Source organism: Condylostylus longicornis, unplaced genomic scaffold, assembly GCF_029603195.1.
Source record: "Condylostylus longicornis isolate FDR11 unplaced genomic scaffold, ASM2960319v2 ptg000004l, whole genome shotgun sequence".
NCBI lineage: Eukaryota > Metazoa > Arthropoda > Insecta > Diptera > Dolichopodidae > Condylostylus > Condylostylus longicornis.
The window spans coordinates 14,805,681-14,823,099 of NW_026577973.1; the positions used below are offsets into that span (position 1 = coordinate 14,805,681).

Consider the following 17,419-nt stretch of genomic DNA (forward strand, 5'->3'; position numbering starts at 1 on the left):
AAATAGCTATACGAAAGGAAAGAAAATTCTTATAATTATAAATATTGACCACAAGACACAAAATTAATATTACTAATTAGGAATGATATAGGTACGATAAGTATTTTAAAGCAATTAATAATATAAATCTGTATCCTTTATTTTTTTCGCATTTACTTTGTATTTAGGATGGGTAAGTATGTGTAATTTTAAGTAAATGTTAAATTTGTGAAATTATGAAAAAGTAAGATCTAAAATAGCCTACATACCGTGTAAAATTTTAACATGTTAACGGAAAAATAGATTCCTTCAATTTAGTCATTTCGTCATTATCACAAAAGTTTACCAAAGATTTGTTTTTTAGAATAGTGTTTTAAACTAGTTATATTAAATTAACAACGAAAACACATTTCTTACTTATTCTACTAGGTAGATATGTAATTAGAGTTTTAATTATTATGATTCTATAAAAATAAATAAAATTTTTTATGCCCATAAAACAATTGCCATTATATGACCCTGAATGTTCAGAATCGCTCTTTAATTTGAAAAACGATTCTAACTAATTAACCAGCTTCAAGTCGATATAAGTAAGTAAAGCTTTTCCAAGATTTAATAAATTTTAAATATGTATATAGTACTGTACCTGATACTTGATTTAACAAGATTATAATGTAAAATTTTTCTATTTGTGTATAAGAATTTTATAAACGTAAGCAGATTTAATTAAATACCTATGTAGCTTATAAAGTACAAGTTGCTTCAATAACTGGGAAAATAAATTGCAACAGAGATCATATTATGAAATAGCTTAACAAATTCATTGTAAAAATTATTATGGCCCAATCACTAAAATAAAATTAGTAAAATAAATTGATTAAACAATTTTTGATTTTTCTAATTAGAAAAAGTACCTTAATAAAAATTTTTTAATTTAGTTTCTTTCTAATTTAAGAAAAGCTGGGGCTTAACAACTACATAATAAAGACTTCATTAAAAAATATAAAGACTATGGCTATGACAAAAATCTTTTGCTATATCTTTCACATACATAAGTTTTTTTTTTAAATAAGTATGCAATAAAATATGTACTTGTATTAAAATATATAATAAATTTATATAAAATTTTGCAATAAATAAAAATCTTTTATTTCGCAACAAAATATTTTTGTTTTTTACCAAACAATTAATAGTTAAAATTGTCTAGAGGATTATTAAAATAAATAATTAATTATATAATTAGTAAAATTATATAATTAGTAATTAACTAGAGGTAAATGGCGTTGAGGAATATGAACAGAGTAATAGTGGGTACGTATTATATAGCATGTTGTCTAAATATTAAGTTGTCTAAATATTACGTATTATATAGCATGTTGTCTAAAGAATTTGTTCAGTATTGTCTAATAATCATCATTTACAGTTATTTAAATATAAAATATACAAAAAATACGGATTTGTATGATTTTTTTTAAAAAGTAAATCTAGAAAACATAGTTTTTCTATCGGATAATGGTTTATGTATTAAAATTTAAATAAAGTTATAACTTTTATTTTATAATGAATTTGTATTTCGATTTTTTGATACAAAGAAATAATATTATATTAATATTGGAATTTGTTTCAAAACTAAAAAGAAGAGAAGTAGTACAAATTTTATATTCAGGAATCAATCACAAGGTCAAATAATTCTTCGTTGCAGAAATAATAGTTCCAATTTTTATAACTTTTTATAAAACGAGATAAAACAAACAAAAAAGAAAAATGATAAGCTTATAATCCGATATCAAAGTTTAAATATTAAATTTATATTCTCCTTTCAAGCTAAACGGTTTTCATCAATCACTTTTTTGATCTTTCTCCCTTTTTATTTTAATTGAATTAGAAGTATTATTTTTATTGTTAAATCCAATATCATTTTTTTTGTAACCTATATTGCCTTCTTTTGATGTATTATTTTCTATTTTTACATCATCAGTATCATTATCTTTTTCTTCCTTAACTATATTTTCAAGATGACCATCATTTTCAGATCTTTCACTGCCCATTGAACAATTATTATTATAGTGATGTTCATTATTTGAATATGAATTATTGTTTTTTTTGTTATAATTATTTTGAACAACAACTAAAATTAATTATAAAAATTTAATCGATTAATAAGAATATTTTTTTGCTAGTTTTCTTTTCACTTACCAACGCTTCTAGAATATTTCCTATCACTGCTAACAAAACCAATTTCGCGCCCATCGCTTTCGTAAGTACTATCATATTCATCTTCATCACTTGAGTCAGTTTTATCTCCTGATCTCTGATAGTACCTTGTTTCTGTACCATCCAGTAACTTCTTACCTTCTTCAGTACTCTTCATAAATTGAATTTCATCGTCTCTTAGTCTATAACGATCATCTAGTAGTAAAATTTCTTCATTCAATTTCGCTTTTTTCTTTTCAATTTCCTTTTCTAAATCAGATTGGCATTCATTTAATAGTTTCTTTGATTTATCATTTAGTATTTTAGGTTTGAAATATATTGGTGGTTTTGTTTTCGTTCTAATGTGACTCATTAAACTTCGTTTTGCTTTTTCCCATATTTGAAATTCTTCAACTAAAATCATTTTCGATTCTAATTTACGAATTTCGAGCTGTTGCCGTTTTCTATCTATAAATAAAATTTGGCGTTCTTTTCGCAAAACTTCACGCTCTTTTCTTTCTTGTTCCTCTAGTTTTTTTTCAACCATTGCTTTCTTTTCTTCTTTTGGTTTTAAACGGGATTCTTCCTGGCAAAATTTTTGCAATGTTCCTAATAAACAACCAAACATGCGACGATTTCTCGCTCGTGATTCTTCATCCATACATTGTGCTTCAACGATTTCTTCGCGAGTTGGAAGTTCTTTAATGACACGTGAATATAGTCTTGGCTTAAATGTGTTATTATCTTCATCGTGAAATGCATGACCAGACAAACGACTGAACACTGATTTCCCATCTATGGACCTTCGAATTTTGACAGGAGGACTTAAATCTCTATTTCTTGGCCTCTCTACTTCCACATTACCAATTCTTCTATTAACTTCAGGGAAATTGCGTTTCCTCACCGTATTACGTTCATTTCTAAAAACAAAAATCAAAAATTATAAGCTTGATGCCCAAACTATTCCTACTATGGATTAAAGCCTCAATTATCTAACCTAGAATTTTCTTCTGCAGGTTCCCGTCCTATTATCCTGCGAATATTCTCGTTTAAACCTTTCAGATTACTTTTAGCCCTATTTAAATCTTCTTGCAAAGAGTCGAAAGATTTAATCAAAACATCAGTAGCCATTCTTTGGTTAATATTTCAATTTCAGGATATTTTAAATTGATTATTCTTCAACCAAACTTGTAAACTTAATACTTGTCATATAAATGTCAAAATTATTCGCATTCGATTCTCGCTATTTGACAAACGATATACATACGTAACCTTCGAGTGGGATATGATTATTTTTTTCTTGTTTGGTGTCTTATAATTACATATACACATAATTTGTAATTGTACTTCAAAACAGAAATTATTGTATTAATTATATGCCTATCTAAATCCTAGTGATTAAATGAGTGCATTTACTGTTAAAAAAAAATTAAAGACCGAAGTTGAGATTTTTGTTATTTATTTTGAAATTAACATTTTCAGAAATTTTTATTTGATTTTATGAAAAATGTGCAAGTTTCCTCCCAGCCTAAAGGGGTACACAACTCTGGTGTCTACTGGATACTTAAGGTCAGCTTAATCAATTGGCCTATATGCATACTATTGTAAAGTAACTTTACTTTCAATTTCGCAATATTGATCTCATCTCAGTTAAATCTTTCTTAAAATTCAAACCTAAATGAGTCATTAAATATGTAAATTAAATTATAAATACCATTTATTCTGCTACGTAAATATTTAATATATTTGCTTGTAATGTTATTTGTTGGTATATTAACTATTTCAGCAATTACTGACATTCAGACTTAACTAATTCTCTAAAAGTGACTCAACTATTTCAATATCTTCACCTTCATTATCCTGCCAAAATAAGCTAATAAATAAAAAAAACAGTTTAGATAACAAGAAAATACAAACAAGATTATTTGAAATAAAGCTGGCATGGTGTCACTCCATTTTTTAAATTTTTTAATTGGCTATTCGTTATTTTCACCATTGAAAAAATTATTGAAATTCTCAGATATGTTTCTTGTTGCAATCCTTTTCCTTTAGCAAAAGAATCTTTAATGATCTCTCAAATTATCTTACATTGAATTCCTTAAAAAATTATAGTATTTAAAAAAACTAATGATTTAAACATTAATTATAAAAGTGCTTTTACCTTAAAGCTTCATTTCATTTGCAATTCTTTTTGAAACAGCTTTTATAGCTATGTGATTATAATGGGATTTATTATTTTTATGGCAAATTGGGTCTTTTTTTTTTACGAGCAAAACCAACTTACGCCTATTTTTATCATATTTCGATTTTTCTAATTTTGTATTTCGTTAAGTTTTCTCCAAATTTAGTTGTCCTTTCATTAATTCAAGAAGTGCTCATTTTTCTTCTCTTTTAATAGAAGAACTGTTCTTCTAATTCTCCTTTTTACTTGTTGTGGATTGTAAATTATAACTTTCATTTTTTTATTAGAATCTTTTTCTGTAGGTAGACCTATCTCGATTACAGGGCTCACTTTCGGAAGAATTATTGCTGCTCATTACAAATTAATAATTTGTACTCTTAAATATGTACTTGGGCATAACGGTTTCATATTATAAAGCTGTAATTAATAAAATTGTTTAATTTCTTATATGTGAATTTTTAAACATTTTGAATTCTTTTTCTTGGTTTTCACTTATTACGGCTTCTAAAACTATTTTTCTCATTGAAGGTAGGTAAATAAATAAATTTTTTTGGTTTTTATGTATAAAATAAATTCAAATATTATAATTAAAATTCATTTTTACGATTACAAATCACTTTTCATTTATAAAAGAAGAGAAAAAAATTTAGGATATTTTAAATAAATTTCAAATAATTGACATAAGTGTCAAAATCAATAAACAAAAACAAAATGGAAAATAAATAAAAGATTCATTCAACTAATTTCTCTGATCGATTGTCTCTGATTGAAAAAAAATATTTTTTGGTTCAACAAATTTTCTATTAACATCGTTTACTTTTCAAAAAGAAAATATGTCACCACCATGGTTATTTGTTCAAAACTCGTGAGAAAGTAATGGAATAAGTGGCAATCATATTATTGATTCTCATAAATAGTTATAATTAACAAAATAAAATTAAATAATAGCATTAATTACTGAAAATATTGCATAGGGAAATGGAACGGAGTAAATATTGTAGCAATATAGAATGTTATTGCATAAGTACTATTCTGAGAAGAAAATTAAAAAGATAGATAAACAAACTTTTGATTTACAAAAGTTTATTTATACAGAAGTTTAGTCATGCGGCTTAATGCCTGATGATTACTCTGCGAAACATTTGTTTTAATTTTTGTTTTGGGACCCTTGCTAATTGTTTGGTTAAATTTTGGGGGATTTTTAATAACGTGTTATATATATTATGTAAACAATGTAAAAGATTCGATATTGTTTATTTTTATATATATTCCATAGCTTCGTTATTAAATAATGTCGCGTTTGCTAAATTTTTTGTTTCACAAGATAATTTACTAAATATTCTAATAGTTACAGGATAAGATTCATTAGGTTAAGTGCTGACGTTTTCGTGTTTTTGAACGATATTTTTTGATTTTTTCGCGATATTTTTATTTCGTGGAAAGACTTGTTGCACATAAAAAATATTAGAATTAATCCACAACCATATGTAGAGGACAATTTAAATTTACTCTTATAAAGGAATTTATAAATCGATATTTACTCATTTTGGCCGCACTCTATTTATTTACAAAAAGTAAATGCATTAAATTAGAATCGATTTTGAAAACAATTTTGACAGCCAGAACCTTGATATGTATATCTACCTACCTGTGTTTACAATGACGGTAGCATAGGTATTTACTTGTGATAGGTACAATAAAAGTGCAAGTAAATAGTGTAACGTGCTTTTGCCTCATTTACACAGATTACTTCTTAGAATAGATCATAATAAAAAAAGTATATTCTTAAATGGCTGAGGTAGATAATATAGTGGTTGAAGGTGTTGATGCCATGACTTTAAATGACAATGAAAAGGATGACGATTTTGTAGATCCGTGGAATGTAACAAGCCAAAATGATACTGGTGTAGATTATGACAAATTGATAAGTAAAATTTGATATTATTGTGTAATCTCATTAATCTTATTGAAATTTTTGAAACTTTAAGAGCGCTTTGGGTCGTCTAAAATTGATAATGAACTAATAGAGCGTTTTGAAAAAATTACGGGAAAGAAAGCCCATTATCTGATCAGACGTGGCATATTTTTTTCTCATCGAGATATGCACACAATTCTCACATTGAAGGAACAAGGTAAACCATTTTACTTATACACTGGACGTGGTCCCTCATCAGATTCTTTGCATTTGGGTCATTTAATTCCTTTCATTATGACAAAGTATGTAATTTTTTTTATAAAAGACATTTTATGTTTATTTTATTTTAATGTATTTATGTTTATGTAATATCTTAGATGGTTACAAGAAACATTCGACGTTCCTCTTGTTATCCAGTTAACGGATGATGAAAAAGTTTTGTGGAAAGATTTGAAAATAGAAGCTGCTATGAAATTAGCTCGTGAAAATGCTAAAGATATAATTGCAATGGGATTTGATTTAAACAAAACTTTCATTTTTTCTAATTTGGACTTCATGGGGTACGTTTCTAATTAGCAAATTGTTTAAATATGATAAGAAACACATATTCATGTATAAGATAGGATTCATACATTTTTGTTTTTATGAAATATTCAAAAAAGTGATTAAACATTTATTTATAACTAGAAAATGTCCGGAAATGTATCAAAACATAATACGAATTCAAAAATGTGTAACCTTTAATCAAGTTAAAGGTATTTTTGGTTTTGGAGATTCAGATGTTATAGGAAAAATTGGTTTTCCTGCTGCTCAAGCCGCGCCCGCATTTTCTACTACATTCCCTTTCATTTTTGGGAATAAGAAGGTTCATGTTCTCATTCCATGCGCTATAGACCAGGATCCGTATTTTAGAATGACTAGAGATTGTGCACCACGTTTAGGCTTCCCAAAACCAGCTTTAATCCATTCAGCCTTTTTTCCGGCTTTGCAAGGAGCAAAATCAAAAATGTCTGCTAGTGATCAAAATTCAGCAATATTCCTGACTGATACTCCAAAACAAATAAAAAATAAGGTAGGTAATTTTACTACTTATTAATTGATTGTAATTTTAATGATTATTTCAATTTCTTTTAAATCTTTAAGATCAATAAATATGCATTTTCTGGAGGTAAAGCTACAGTAGAAGAACATAGATCTCAAGGAGGAAATCCTGATGTTGATGTAGCTTATCAACTTTTAAAATTTTTCTTAGAAGATGACGAAAAATTAGAACAAACGAGATTAGCATATTCAAAAGGTGAAATGTTAACTGGTGAAATAAAAAAATTAGCCATTGAAATTTTAACGCCTGTCGTGGAAGAGCATCAAAAACGTAGAAAAGAAGTTACAGATGATGTACTAGATCAATTCATGGTGTTAAGAAAATTACAATTTGCTGCTTAATACATAAATATTGAAATATTTAGAAAAAAAAAACGACAAAAGTTTCCTAATTGGTAAATCCTTTACTCTGAATTGATTTTTTTTATATATACTTAAGACACAAAGTATTTCACTGCTACGCTAAAAGTTTCTTATTTATTATGGCATTTAATTTATTACAAACATGAGCAATAATAAAATCCAATAAACAATATTCAGTTATTTTTATTTTCTTTAATTGCGAAGCTAAAGAAAATCTATAATTTAAATTTGAACTTAATTCCAGATAATGCCTTCATACTTAATAAAGCAATATCCTTCAAAAAGACAAGAAATTTTTTTTCCATCACCTCTGGTCGAAAAGTGCTTGATGGACATATGTACAAAGACCTTGAGGGACATTTATGACGATAAGGACCTCCAAAGAGAAAATTGAAATTTTTTTAAAAGCTTATATCTCTAAAACTTATGAAATTAAAGGTTGGGAGAACTTATTTTTGAGAAATCATTTCATAACACAACTTTCACATTAGTATGTACACATTCATACATTTGTTCTGACATTATTTTGAAAACCATAGTTCAATGTAGGTTTATAAAAAATAGGAAATTTGAACTTCTTTGCCAATAAGTTGCGTAAAAAAATTACAAAGCAAACATGTGAATGAATTCTTATAACTTACACAATAAATAGTACATTATGTATTGTATGTATGTAGGTAAAAAATTTAATGAAAAGAAACCTTTAAATGTTTAGTATAATTGTGTTTCTAGATGTATAAGCTTGTATGCACATATTTACGTATGTATGTTATAAACGCCTTATATTTTTTATGAACTCTTGGGGTTATGAATTTCATTACTTTTCCTTTCTAATAATGTTGTAGGCGAATTCAAAACTTTTTTTCTTAATATCTTGTTATCATTTAAGCCATCGCAGATGCAAAAATTTTTGTTTTATAAATTTTTGTGCAAAAGAAAAATAGAAAGAGTAAAATAAATTGATCACCTTACCGATTGACACATTTTTTTCTTTATTTTTGCATTCCATTGCAAAATTTAAATAAGCAGTCATCAAAATATGTTTCAGAAATTAATTCTAATCCAAATTGATATGATTTTTGAGCTTAGAAAACACTTGAGATGGAAAACAAAAAATGAAGATGAAAAATTTTGTTTGTATCGAACAAAATTTGGCATACTTATTTGTCGAATTCTTAAAATTTCCATTCTATGGACACTTATGCTTTATTATAAATTTCAATTAAACCAGAGTTCTCCAAACTTTTCTCTCCCGTAGACCCCTTGTCGTGTTTTTCAATTTTTGATAAACCCCTTGCTACTTTCTATGATAGACTTAAATTTCTAACTGTAGCAAGTTACACCTATGATATGAGAAAGTTAAATAAAAAATTTATTTAAAAAACAAAACTAAACAAAAAATAAATTCAATCTTGCTTTTCGAAGACTCCCATTTTCATTTGATAGACCCCTGGATAGACCTTCATGGACCCTTGGGGGTCTATATAGACCATTTTGGGAATCACTGAAGTAAACAGAAGAAAATTCAAAGAAAACCCACAGAGAATTCATTCGTTTTTGGAATATTGACGGTCAAAACATTCTCGTAAAAATCATTTCAAATTAAAAAATTAAATTGTAAACTTTTAATAAACCATTGGAAGCAATGTTAATGTTGAAGATGTGCGACAATAAACTATTTTCTGAAATGGTAACAATTTGTATGAAATTCATTTTTTTCTTTTTTATTTTTTCTATTTTATATTTTTCTTTTTCAATAAACATATTAATTATTGGCCTTACGGTACGACGCGATGGCATTGTGCTTCGGTTTTTATTTGTTTTCTTTTGTAAAATTTTTATTTAGGTAGTTAAAACGATTCTGTTTTGTTGTCCTTTTATAATAGGTTCCTCATTACAGGTGAAATAAATGAATTTTATATGCTTTGTTAAAACATTAGTTTAACATCATTATTATAGGCTACTGTATGATATATGTATCTGTTATAAATGAAGTGGGTATGTACATATGAAATAAATTTATATTTTAAATACTTACATATATACACACGTGAGTACATAAAATAAATAACCAACATACAAAAGTATGTAACCAATGTATTGTAATTTCCTTAAGTTTCTTAAATAATTTTTATATTAGATTCGAAATATCTTAAGCATATAAGATGTGCAGTATTATCATTATTATTACGTATGTACATAAGCATGTATGTAGAAACATATCTAACCTATATAAATAAATTATATTATTTTGTTTTTTGTATGTGCAATACAAATGAATAATGGAATAGGTAAGATTTTAAGGTTAAATAGTTGAGTGTTGTTTAATAAATGATAGATTGATTGGACAAAAGCAAAAATGTGGAGTAGAAAATAAGAGTTTTGAAGAGATGAATATGATGATTAAAAGTAATATTTGCATGCGTGTTTGTGTAGTATATTGTATGCGTTGTATGTTTATGTATAATAGATGAAAATTATGTTTAAGATCCGTCTGGACCAGGCATGGGGAACCTGCGGCCTTAAGGCCGCATGCGGCCTTTTAACTGTTTTTTAGTGGCCTTTGTCCTTAAAAAAATTTATTTCTTATATTTCTTAAAAGTTAAAATTTTGCTGCCAAACGAGGCTGGAACCAAATATAAAATTGTTATCGAGCAACAAACAATCACAGAAAAGTCATTGAAATAATGAACCATATTATTTTATTAATAATGTACATACTTACTTATCTATTTTTATTTATGAAATAAACTGTTTTATGTTATTTTTTATATTCTGACATAATTTTGTTTTCATCAACCTACACAAAGCAAAAATTTATAACCTTTGGACTTTTTTTAAACTTTGCGGCCTGATTGACTTTGCATTGACTAAAATTTGGCCTTATATAGAGAAAAGGTTCCCCATCCCTGGTCTGGACTTTTGTTTAATTTTATTAATTTTTGTTTATTTTTTTGTTTTAATTTTATGTTTCCTGATGAAACATCAATTACATAGCTACATAATATATAGTTAGTCATAATTATTTTTATTTTATAAAAATTGAAAAGTAAAATTAAATTTTTTCATATGGATCTTATAACTTAAAAATTATCCCATGAAACAATTTTACGATAAATAATTATTGTGATCTAATAAATTTTTATATTACCAAAAACTTTGTTGTGTTACCATCTATTTTGAAATTGAAAATTGAACTTTGTTTTGTTATCATTTATCCAAGCAAAAATAAGTTCCGAACCCAATTCAAGCAAAACTAAGTTCTTAGCAGATCGAACCAAAAACCATACAAGCTTTTGCACATATAATCAAGTATAAATTGTCATTTTGATACATATATATAATCGAACTTTAAATTCACGTACCTAACTACCTTGTTTTCAAACTCAAATTCAAAAAATCTAGTCCAATTAAAGTAGTCTTCTTAAATTAACTCTTATTCTTAATCGTTGTGTTAAATTTTTCAAATAATTTTACTAGTACTAAACGCACCGTCCCGCCCCGTAGTATTTAAAATGTTAATTGGTTATACCAGTGAAGACTTTCTCATTTTTATTAGAATAAACATTTTTTCTACCTCCTTTTTAACACTTTTCCAAAATAATTTTGAAAAAAAGTTCTTATTAGTTTCATTCTGTACGTCCGTCCGTGGAGATGTTTACAAAACATCTACACCTTTGAAGATAGAAAGCTGAAACATACATATAGATCTTTACTAAAAATTTATTTCCCCTCTCCCCTCCCTCTAAAAGTTATTGCTCCTAAAAGTCCTAAAAAAGTTATTTTTTAAGTAATTATTGTAGAAAAACTAGAAAAAAAAATTAAATTCTGCAAACCCAAAAAAGTAATGGGTGGCTTCTTTTACAGCGGCTTACCATATTTGAACTTTAAAAAAACAAATTTACCATTACTCGTAAATGGGTAATGGTAACCACGTTTTTTTGTCAAATTTTTGATATCGTTTTTCTTCTAGACCTCAAGTTGTTGGAGTCTGAGATTGGCAGTTGTTATAGATACTTATAAATTATTAATTTTGTTAGAAGAAAATTTTTGCCACCTCTACCCCATCTCAATTCATGCCATGTGATTAAAAAAATAATCATTTTTATTAACTCACGCAATTAACTCCTAAATTTGAGCATTATGTTAACGTCTCTTTAAATTTTCTTTTGTATTTTTTCAAAAATTTTATACATATCTTATGCTAAATGTATGAATTCTTTTTAATATATTCATATTCATATATGAATGAAAGTATGTAATTTTAATAATGTAGTGCACAGATTATTTTTAAAAGCAGTATTTTTACTTATTAAAGGAAAAAGTGCTACTTTAAAAACCATTGGTTTGACCCAATTTTATTTTTTTTTATTATGAATTAGCAGCGCATCTAAAATTAACAAAATTCCGTTTTTCAGCTAATTCTTTTTTTTTTTCAATTATATAATAGTGTAATAATTAAGTAATTGAGGAGAAAAAGCAACCAAAAATATTTTTTTAATATTAAAATTTAAGATTACAGTTCTTAAACTAAACTCAGTGCGCAGTTCCTCAGTGCGTCTTAATCTTGTTTAACGCAGCTAAAATACTTTTAATATCAAATTCTTTCAAATTTTTTTATATTTTTCTTAATATTTGTCATCAATTATTAATAATAGCTTTATTAAGTTGTAAATACATAAATAATTTTGAAAGAATTTCTTTTTTCTGCTCTGTTTTCTGCAAGATCAATTCTGCAAGGGTATTGATGCTCAATAAAATGTGGTTCCTTAAAAGTTATACACGTTACATTGAATGTATAGAAAAATTTTATAAAATTATCCATTATTGTAAATTCCCAAATTTATTCGGAAAATTTTTATAACAAACAAAATAAAATTTCAAAAAGCAAAATGTTACACAGGATACAAAAGAACTAATGTCTCAGCATAGTAACTATATTCTATATTTTGCAAGTTATAATCTCATAAATATTTAAGAATTATTAAATCAAAACTTTAAAAATATTAGAATATTATTCGCAATTTCAAGAGCGTGCAACCGATATTTTTCAACTCTTCTTTTTTTTAGTCGTAAATTACTCATTATATTAAAAATTAAATAAAATTTAAAATTGAATAATAAAAATGTAAGAACAGAGAAAAATATTTTCTTTGTAGACTTTTAAGAAGAAATTCATCAAATTTCATTCCAGTAAAATTAAAATAAACATTTATATAATTAAATATTTTAATATCCCGTACCACACATATGAGTGTATGTGAATGTGTGTCGATGCACCTACAAACCTTCCATATACAAACTATATTTAAGTATAAAATTTTATTTACTCATTTTTCTTAAACATATAAAATAAATTTTTATAATAAATGGTAAAAAAAAGTAAACTATAGCAAATGTGTAACAATCAATAAATATTGTAACAGTAGCGCATTTTTACCGTAGAAATTATGAATTCTATATAAGAAAATAATAAGAAAGAAAATAAAAATAGTTACAAATAAGAAAACAAAACAAATTCGAAAGTAAATTGACTTTAAAATAACGACGTTTTATATTACATATTTTATTTGGTAGGACTCACAAGATGATTAAAAATAGGTGTACAAAGATGAAATTAATGAATGTATATTTGAAAACTATAGGGTAAATAAAATGATTACTTTGAAAATTTCTCTATTTGTTTTATAAGAATTTTATCATAGGAAATTCATAATAACAGAGAGAGAGAGAGTTATATTGACCGTATAACAAATTACAGCTTATTTTATAATATCACACTAAATAAATATATTTTCTGATCAATGGTATTTTTTGAGTAGTATGGTTATGGTACCGGTCCTTCAATTAAAGGATATCGAGTGCAAATGGTGTATACAATACTGTATAATAAAATATTAATATAAAAGTAATTACGATAAATTCATATAATATTCGATATTGAACACCAACAAAAGTCAAAGTAATAAAATATCAATTATCTTAAATATTTATTATATGATAAAAGCTTAGACAGATTAGTCACCTTCTTATAGTAAAACCTATAACAACTTTTTAAAATAGGGGAATGATTTGAGGGTGTGCAACCGCCCATTATCCTCCCTAGGAGTGAGAAATATTATATATATACATAGAAATTTATTGTATATTAAACTGAAGGTCAAAATAATGAAATTTTATGTGGATTACAGTAAAAACTAACGTGAAGAATAATTTGTCGGCAATTTCTTCATACCTCTGTAGCTAGGCGCTATAGCTCTACCGCTTTGGTAGAGCGTCGGCCTAGAAAACGGTAGGTCACTGCTCGAGTCCAGTTCGAGAAGAAATTTTTCTTAATTTTTCTTCATTTAACTCGTCTCTTTGATTCCAGAACGTCATCCATCTGTTCTGCTGTTGTATGAAGTAATTTTCATTAGTTATTCTAATAAAATTTCCTTATTTTAGAAAGAAAGGTATAAGTATTTATTTGTTTATTTCAATTTTCATTTGTAATTCAACTCTCATTTCTAATAATTTTCACTGAAACTCGACTTGAATATTGTTCTTATAAGTTATTATAAATTCGCATATATTTTAGAGTTTTACAAATTTTGCAAAAACTGCTATATTTTTAATTTTTATGTGTAAAATAAATAAAAAGTATCTAAAATTTTTACTGATATCAAAAATAATTTACATATAAACAAACAATGTACAAAAACATATGCAAATTTCCATACAAAATAATAACGTTCAAAACAGGACCCATAATATAATCCTACTGAATTCCAATAAAATTTTCTGTGAATAAGTTGATTTTTGTTCTACACTTGTAGCACTTAGGCACTAGAACATTACCGAATCCACATGATCCTGTTTTTTTTTGTAAGTTATTAAAAAAAACCGATTATTTGGAATTTATAAGATTATATCGTGTTTATAATTATCTTTTGAGCTCATATTCTTTGAAAACCGTTAAAATAAATAAATAATAATTATAGAATTTAAATAATAAACCAATGAAATTTCAGTTTAATTAGAAATTTTCTCATATTTTGTATTATTATAAAGGTGCATGTAAAATTTTAATAGGTATTTTAAAACGCGAGCCTACTGGTATGCAATAATTTTGTTGGTTTTTAAGAATTATAAAAATTTTATCTGCTCTTATTAGCTAGGCTTCATATAAAAATGTAAGAAATAAAACAGGGTTAATTTATGATTTTTTTTCAGTTTTAATACAAAACATTTAATTTTCAAAATTAATATTTTAAATTTAATTGAACTCATATTTTATTCAAATTTATCCTATAAATTCAACTTCATTTTATATAATTATGCATATACAATATTTCTTAAGATATTATGAATTGCAAAAACGAAAAATCAGAATCATAACGTAATTGCCTTCTTTATACCGTCTATAATTTAAAGAAAATAACAAAATTAATAAAAACCAATGAAGAATTTTGAAAATAAAAAATAATAACAATAACAGTAACAATAATAAGACGATAAATTGACTTTAAAACTCTATAAATTTTTTAAGCCGTAACAGACGACAACAAATCAACTACTAAAGAGAATAATTTCAACCATAAATATGACGACTATGTTGTTCTAAGGGAGGATATTAAAATTATAATTTTTTTTTTTTTATTTAATTATTTCGAAAAAATAAACGTCTGTTTTAACACTTGTGTTTGCAATTGGTTTTCTGAAAATATATGGAGAAAAAAAAAATAAAAAGTTTCATTCCCTTTAAAAAATTTTCTTTTCTTTTTATTTTTTGTTTTTTTTACACTAATAATAAGAGCCAATCCAATGAATTGAATTTGAGATAATATTGGTGACGATAACATATATATTTAAGGGATCATATATACATACATACAAATATTATAGATCCACATATACATATAATATGAAAATTAATAATATTTTTATTAATTAATTAAATGTTAATATTCATTTTTTCGCTGCAATATTCACCACCGCGCCGCGACTCATCGTACTATTGTGGAGTACAATTATTATAACAATAATCATTAGCACCATCCACCACCGCTACCATATCACCATCATCTCCATCATCTTTGTATTCTAACGGAATGATCTACATTTACATTATACATATATATACATATAAAAGTGATCCATTAATAACAGTAAAGTACAGGTAAAAAAAAATGTACAAATATGTGTATACGATGAACAATATTTAAAATAATAAGAACAAAAAAAGAAAAATAAAAAAAAAAAAAAATAATAATTAATAATAAAACGATCGTCCCAGTTTTGAACGCGATTTCAACTTGAAAGCATTAAAATATTTCTGACTTTAGTAAAATAATAATAAAAAAATAAGGGTTTTAAAGTAATTGGTTTCTTTTCGGGAAAAATACATAGAAAAGGTTTTTTAAAGCTGTGCAAAGGATTTAAGTTTTTGTTTTTTAAAAAGTATACCAAATCCAATAAGGAACAATTGCGAAAATTAATAAAGTAGAACAATAATTTTTAAGTGAGTGGTTAAAAAATTTTGTAAAATTGAATTTTGTAATGAAAATTTTTTTGAATTTTTTTATCTATTAAAATTCCGACGGAACACTTTTAAAAAAATTGGTCTTGTATTTTGCAAAATTTAAATATTTTATAAAAAAAATTGTGACCTATTAATTTAGTAAAATAATTTTAAAGTTTAATATTCAAATTTAATTAAGGGTTTTTAAATTTTAATTAAATTGATTAACTTTATTTGTGATATGCGGGGATTTTCGATAATTCAACTTCTAAGTTTGACCTTTATATAAAGCACGTTCGATAAATCCAAACTGCAAATCTGCAAGACAAAAAATTTAAAAAAATTGCAATTTTGATTAAAGTTCTATTGGAATTTTTAAGATTTTTTTTTATAATTACTTGTAACTACTGCAAAAATCTTAAAATTACAAAAAGAGTATAATAGTTTTCTATTGTAATAATGTTGAATATTGAAGAATTACTCGAGTGTATTACATTTCTGCAAAATAAAATATTCAGTGTCTGCAGATTTATGAGGGTTTTCAGTTCTAGAATAGTTTTAGCTTGTAGTACGTTCGAAAATTTACGCTACATACACTGAAAATATATAGATCGTTCGGAAATTACTGGCTGTAATAAAGTTCGTTCAGAAATTCAATCTGTAACAAAGAAATGTTAGAAATCTAGCGCAGACCTATAGTTTAAATTTTTTGTCTGCCGCATTAAATTCCTTTAAATTTTGTTAAAATTTCCTGATTTTGCTAATTGACTTTTGCTAAGATAAAATTGATTGGAATTCGAAAAATATTGTGGTACAATTTCATAAACAACATAATTTCTGTTATTTTCGAACGATTTATTATTTAGAAGTTTCAGAATTTGTAGACTGCATAAACAAAAAAAAACAGCTTAGCTAAAATTTTTGCATACTGTTTAACGCTGCAACTTAGAAATTTTAATTCTAATGTAGAACTTTGAGCGTGCATAACCAAAAACCCCCTATCATTTAGTGTATGTCTGCAGAATTATCGAAAATTTCCTATTGATATGAAGGTTTTATTAAAGGATTATTTAAATTAAGGATATTCCCGTAACTTTATCTAGTATCCTATCAGGCTCAAGTAATTGGAAAACAATTTTTTTTAAATTAGATGATAGATTGTTGAATGCTATTTAAAATTTTTAGC

The 17,419-nt window shown here is 25.6% G+C and overlaps 2 protein-coding genes and 1 long non-coding RNA gene across 4 annotated transcripts; 1 reads left to right on the forward strand and 2 right to left on the reverse strand.

Annotated features, from left to right (window-relative positions):
* Nucleotides 1-1,584: 1,584 nt before the first annotated feature.
* On the reverse strand, nucleotides 1,585-3,365 carry LOC129611160 (pinin). The gene is made up of 3 exons (XM_055524134.1): nucleotides 3,170-3,365; nucleotides 2,176-3,092; nucleotides 1,585-2,107 (listed from the first exon to the last, which is right to left on the reverse strand). Exons 1-3 carry the CDS (start codon nucleotides 3,301-3,303, stop codon nucleotides 1,818-1,820), a joined length of 1,341 nt encoding a protein of 446 aa, XP_055380109.1. The 5' UTR covers nucleotides 3,304-3,365; the 3' UTR covers nucleotides 1,585-1,817.
* Nucleotides 3,366-3,624: 259 nt separating this feature from the next.
* LOC129611896 (uncharacterized) lies at nucleotides 3,625-4,926 on the reverse strand. 2 transcript variants are annotated; one of them, XR_008697195.1, is made up of 4 exons: nucleotides 4,334-4,926; nucleotides 4,090-4,269; nucleotides 3,887-4,032; nucleotides 3,625-3,846 (listed from the first exon to the last, which is right to left on the reverse strand). It is a non-coding gene; the product is annotated as an uncharacterized LOC129611896 (long non-coding RNA). The 2 variants fall into 2 exon arrangements; XR_008697194.1 differs by having other exon boundaries at nucleotides 3,625-3,832; nucleotides 4,334-4,924.
* A 1,071-nt stretch (nucleotides 4,927-5,997) lies between these two features.
* Nucleotides 5,998-7,905, forward strand: LOC129611046 (tryptophan--tRNA ligase, cytoplasmic). Its single transcript, XM_055523965.1, has 5 exons — nucleotides 5,998-6,282; nucleotides 6,343-6,571; nucleotides 6,647-6,829; nucleotides 6,957-7,341; nucleotides 7,413-7,905. Exons 1-5 carry the CDS (start codon nucleotides 6,144-6,146, stop codon nucleotides 7,710-7,712), a joined length of 1,236 nt encoding a protein of 411 aa, XP_055379940.1. The 5' UTR covers nucleotides 5,998-6,143; the 3' UTR covers nucleotides 7,713-7,905.
* Nucleotides 7,906-17,419: the final 9,514 nt, after the last annotated feature.

What these genes read in the sequence shown, in the direction of transcription:
- LOC129611046 (XM_055523965.1), top strand. Translation starts at nt 6,144, where the DNA reads ATGGCTGAGGTAGATAATATAGTGGTTGAAGGTGTTGATGCCATGACT. An exon ending in AGATTATGACAAATTGATAA is followed by an intron (nt 6,283 to 6,342) that starts GTAAAATTTGAT and finishes TGAAACTTTAAG; the next exon opens with AGCGCTTTGGGTCGTCTAAA. An exon ending in TCTAATTTGGACTTCATGGG is followed by an intron (nt 6,830 to 6,956) that starts GTACGTTTCTAA and finishes ATTTATAACTAG; the next exon opens with AAAATGTCCGGAAATGTATC.
- LOC129611160 (XM_055524134.1), bottom strand. Translation starts at nt 3,303, where the DNA reads ATGGCTACTGATGTTTTGATTAAATCTTTCGACTCTTTGCAAGAAGAT. An exon ending in CCTGCAGAAGAAAATTCTAG is followed by an intron (nt 3,093 to 3,169) that starts GTTAGATAATTG and finishes TTTTGTTTTTAG; the next exon opens with AAATGAACGTAATACGGTGA. An exon ending in GAAATATTCTAGAAGCGTTG is followed by an intron (nt 2,108 to 2,175) that starts GTAAGTGAAAAG and finishes AATTAATTTTAG; the next exon opens with TTGTTGTTCAAAATAATTAT.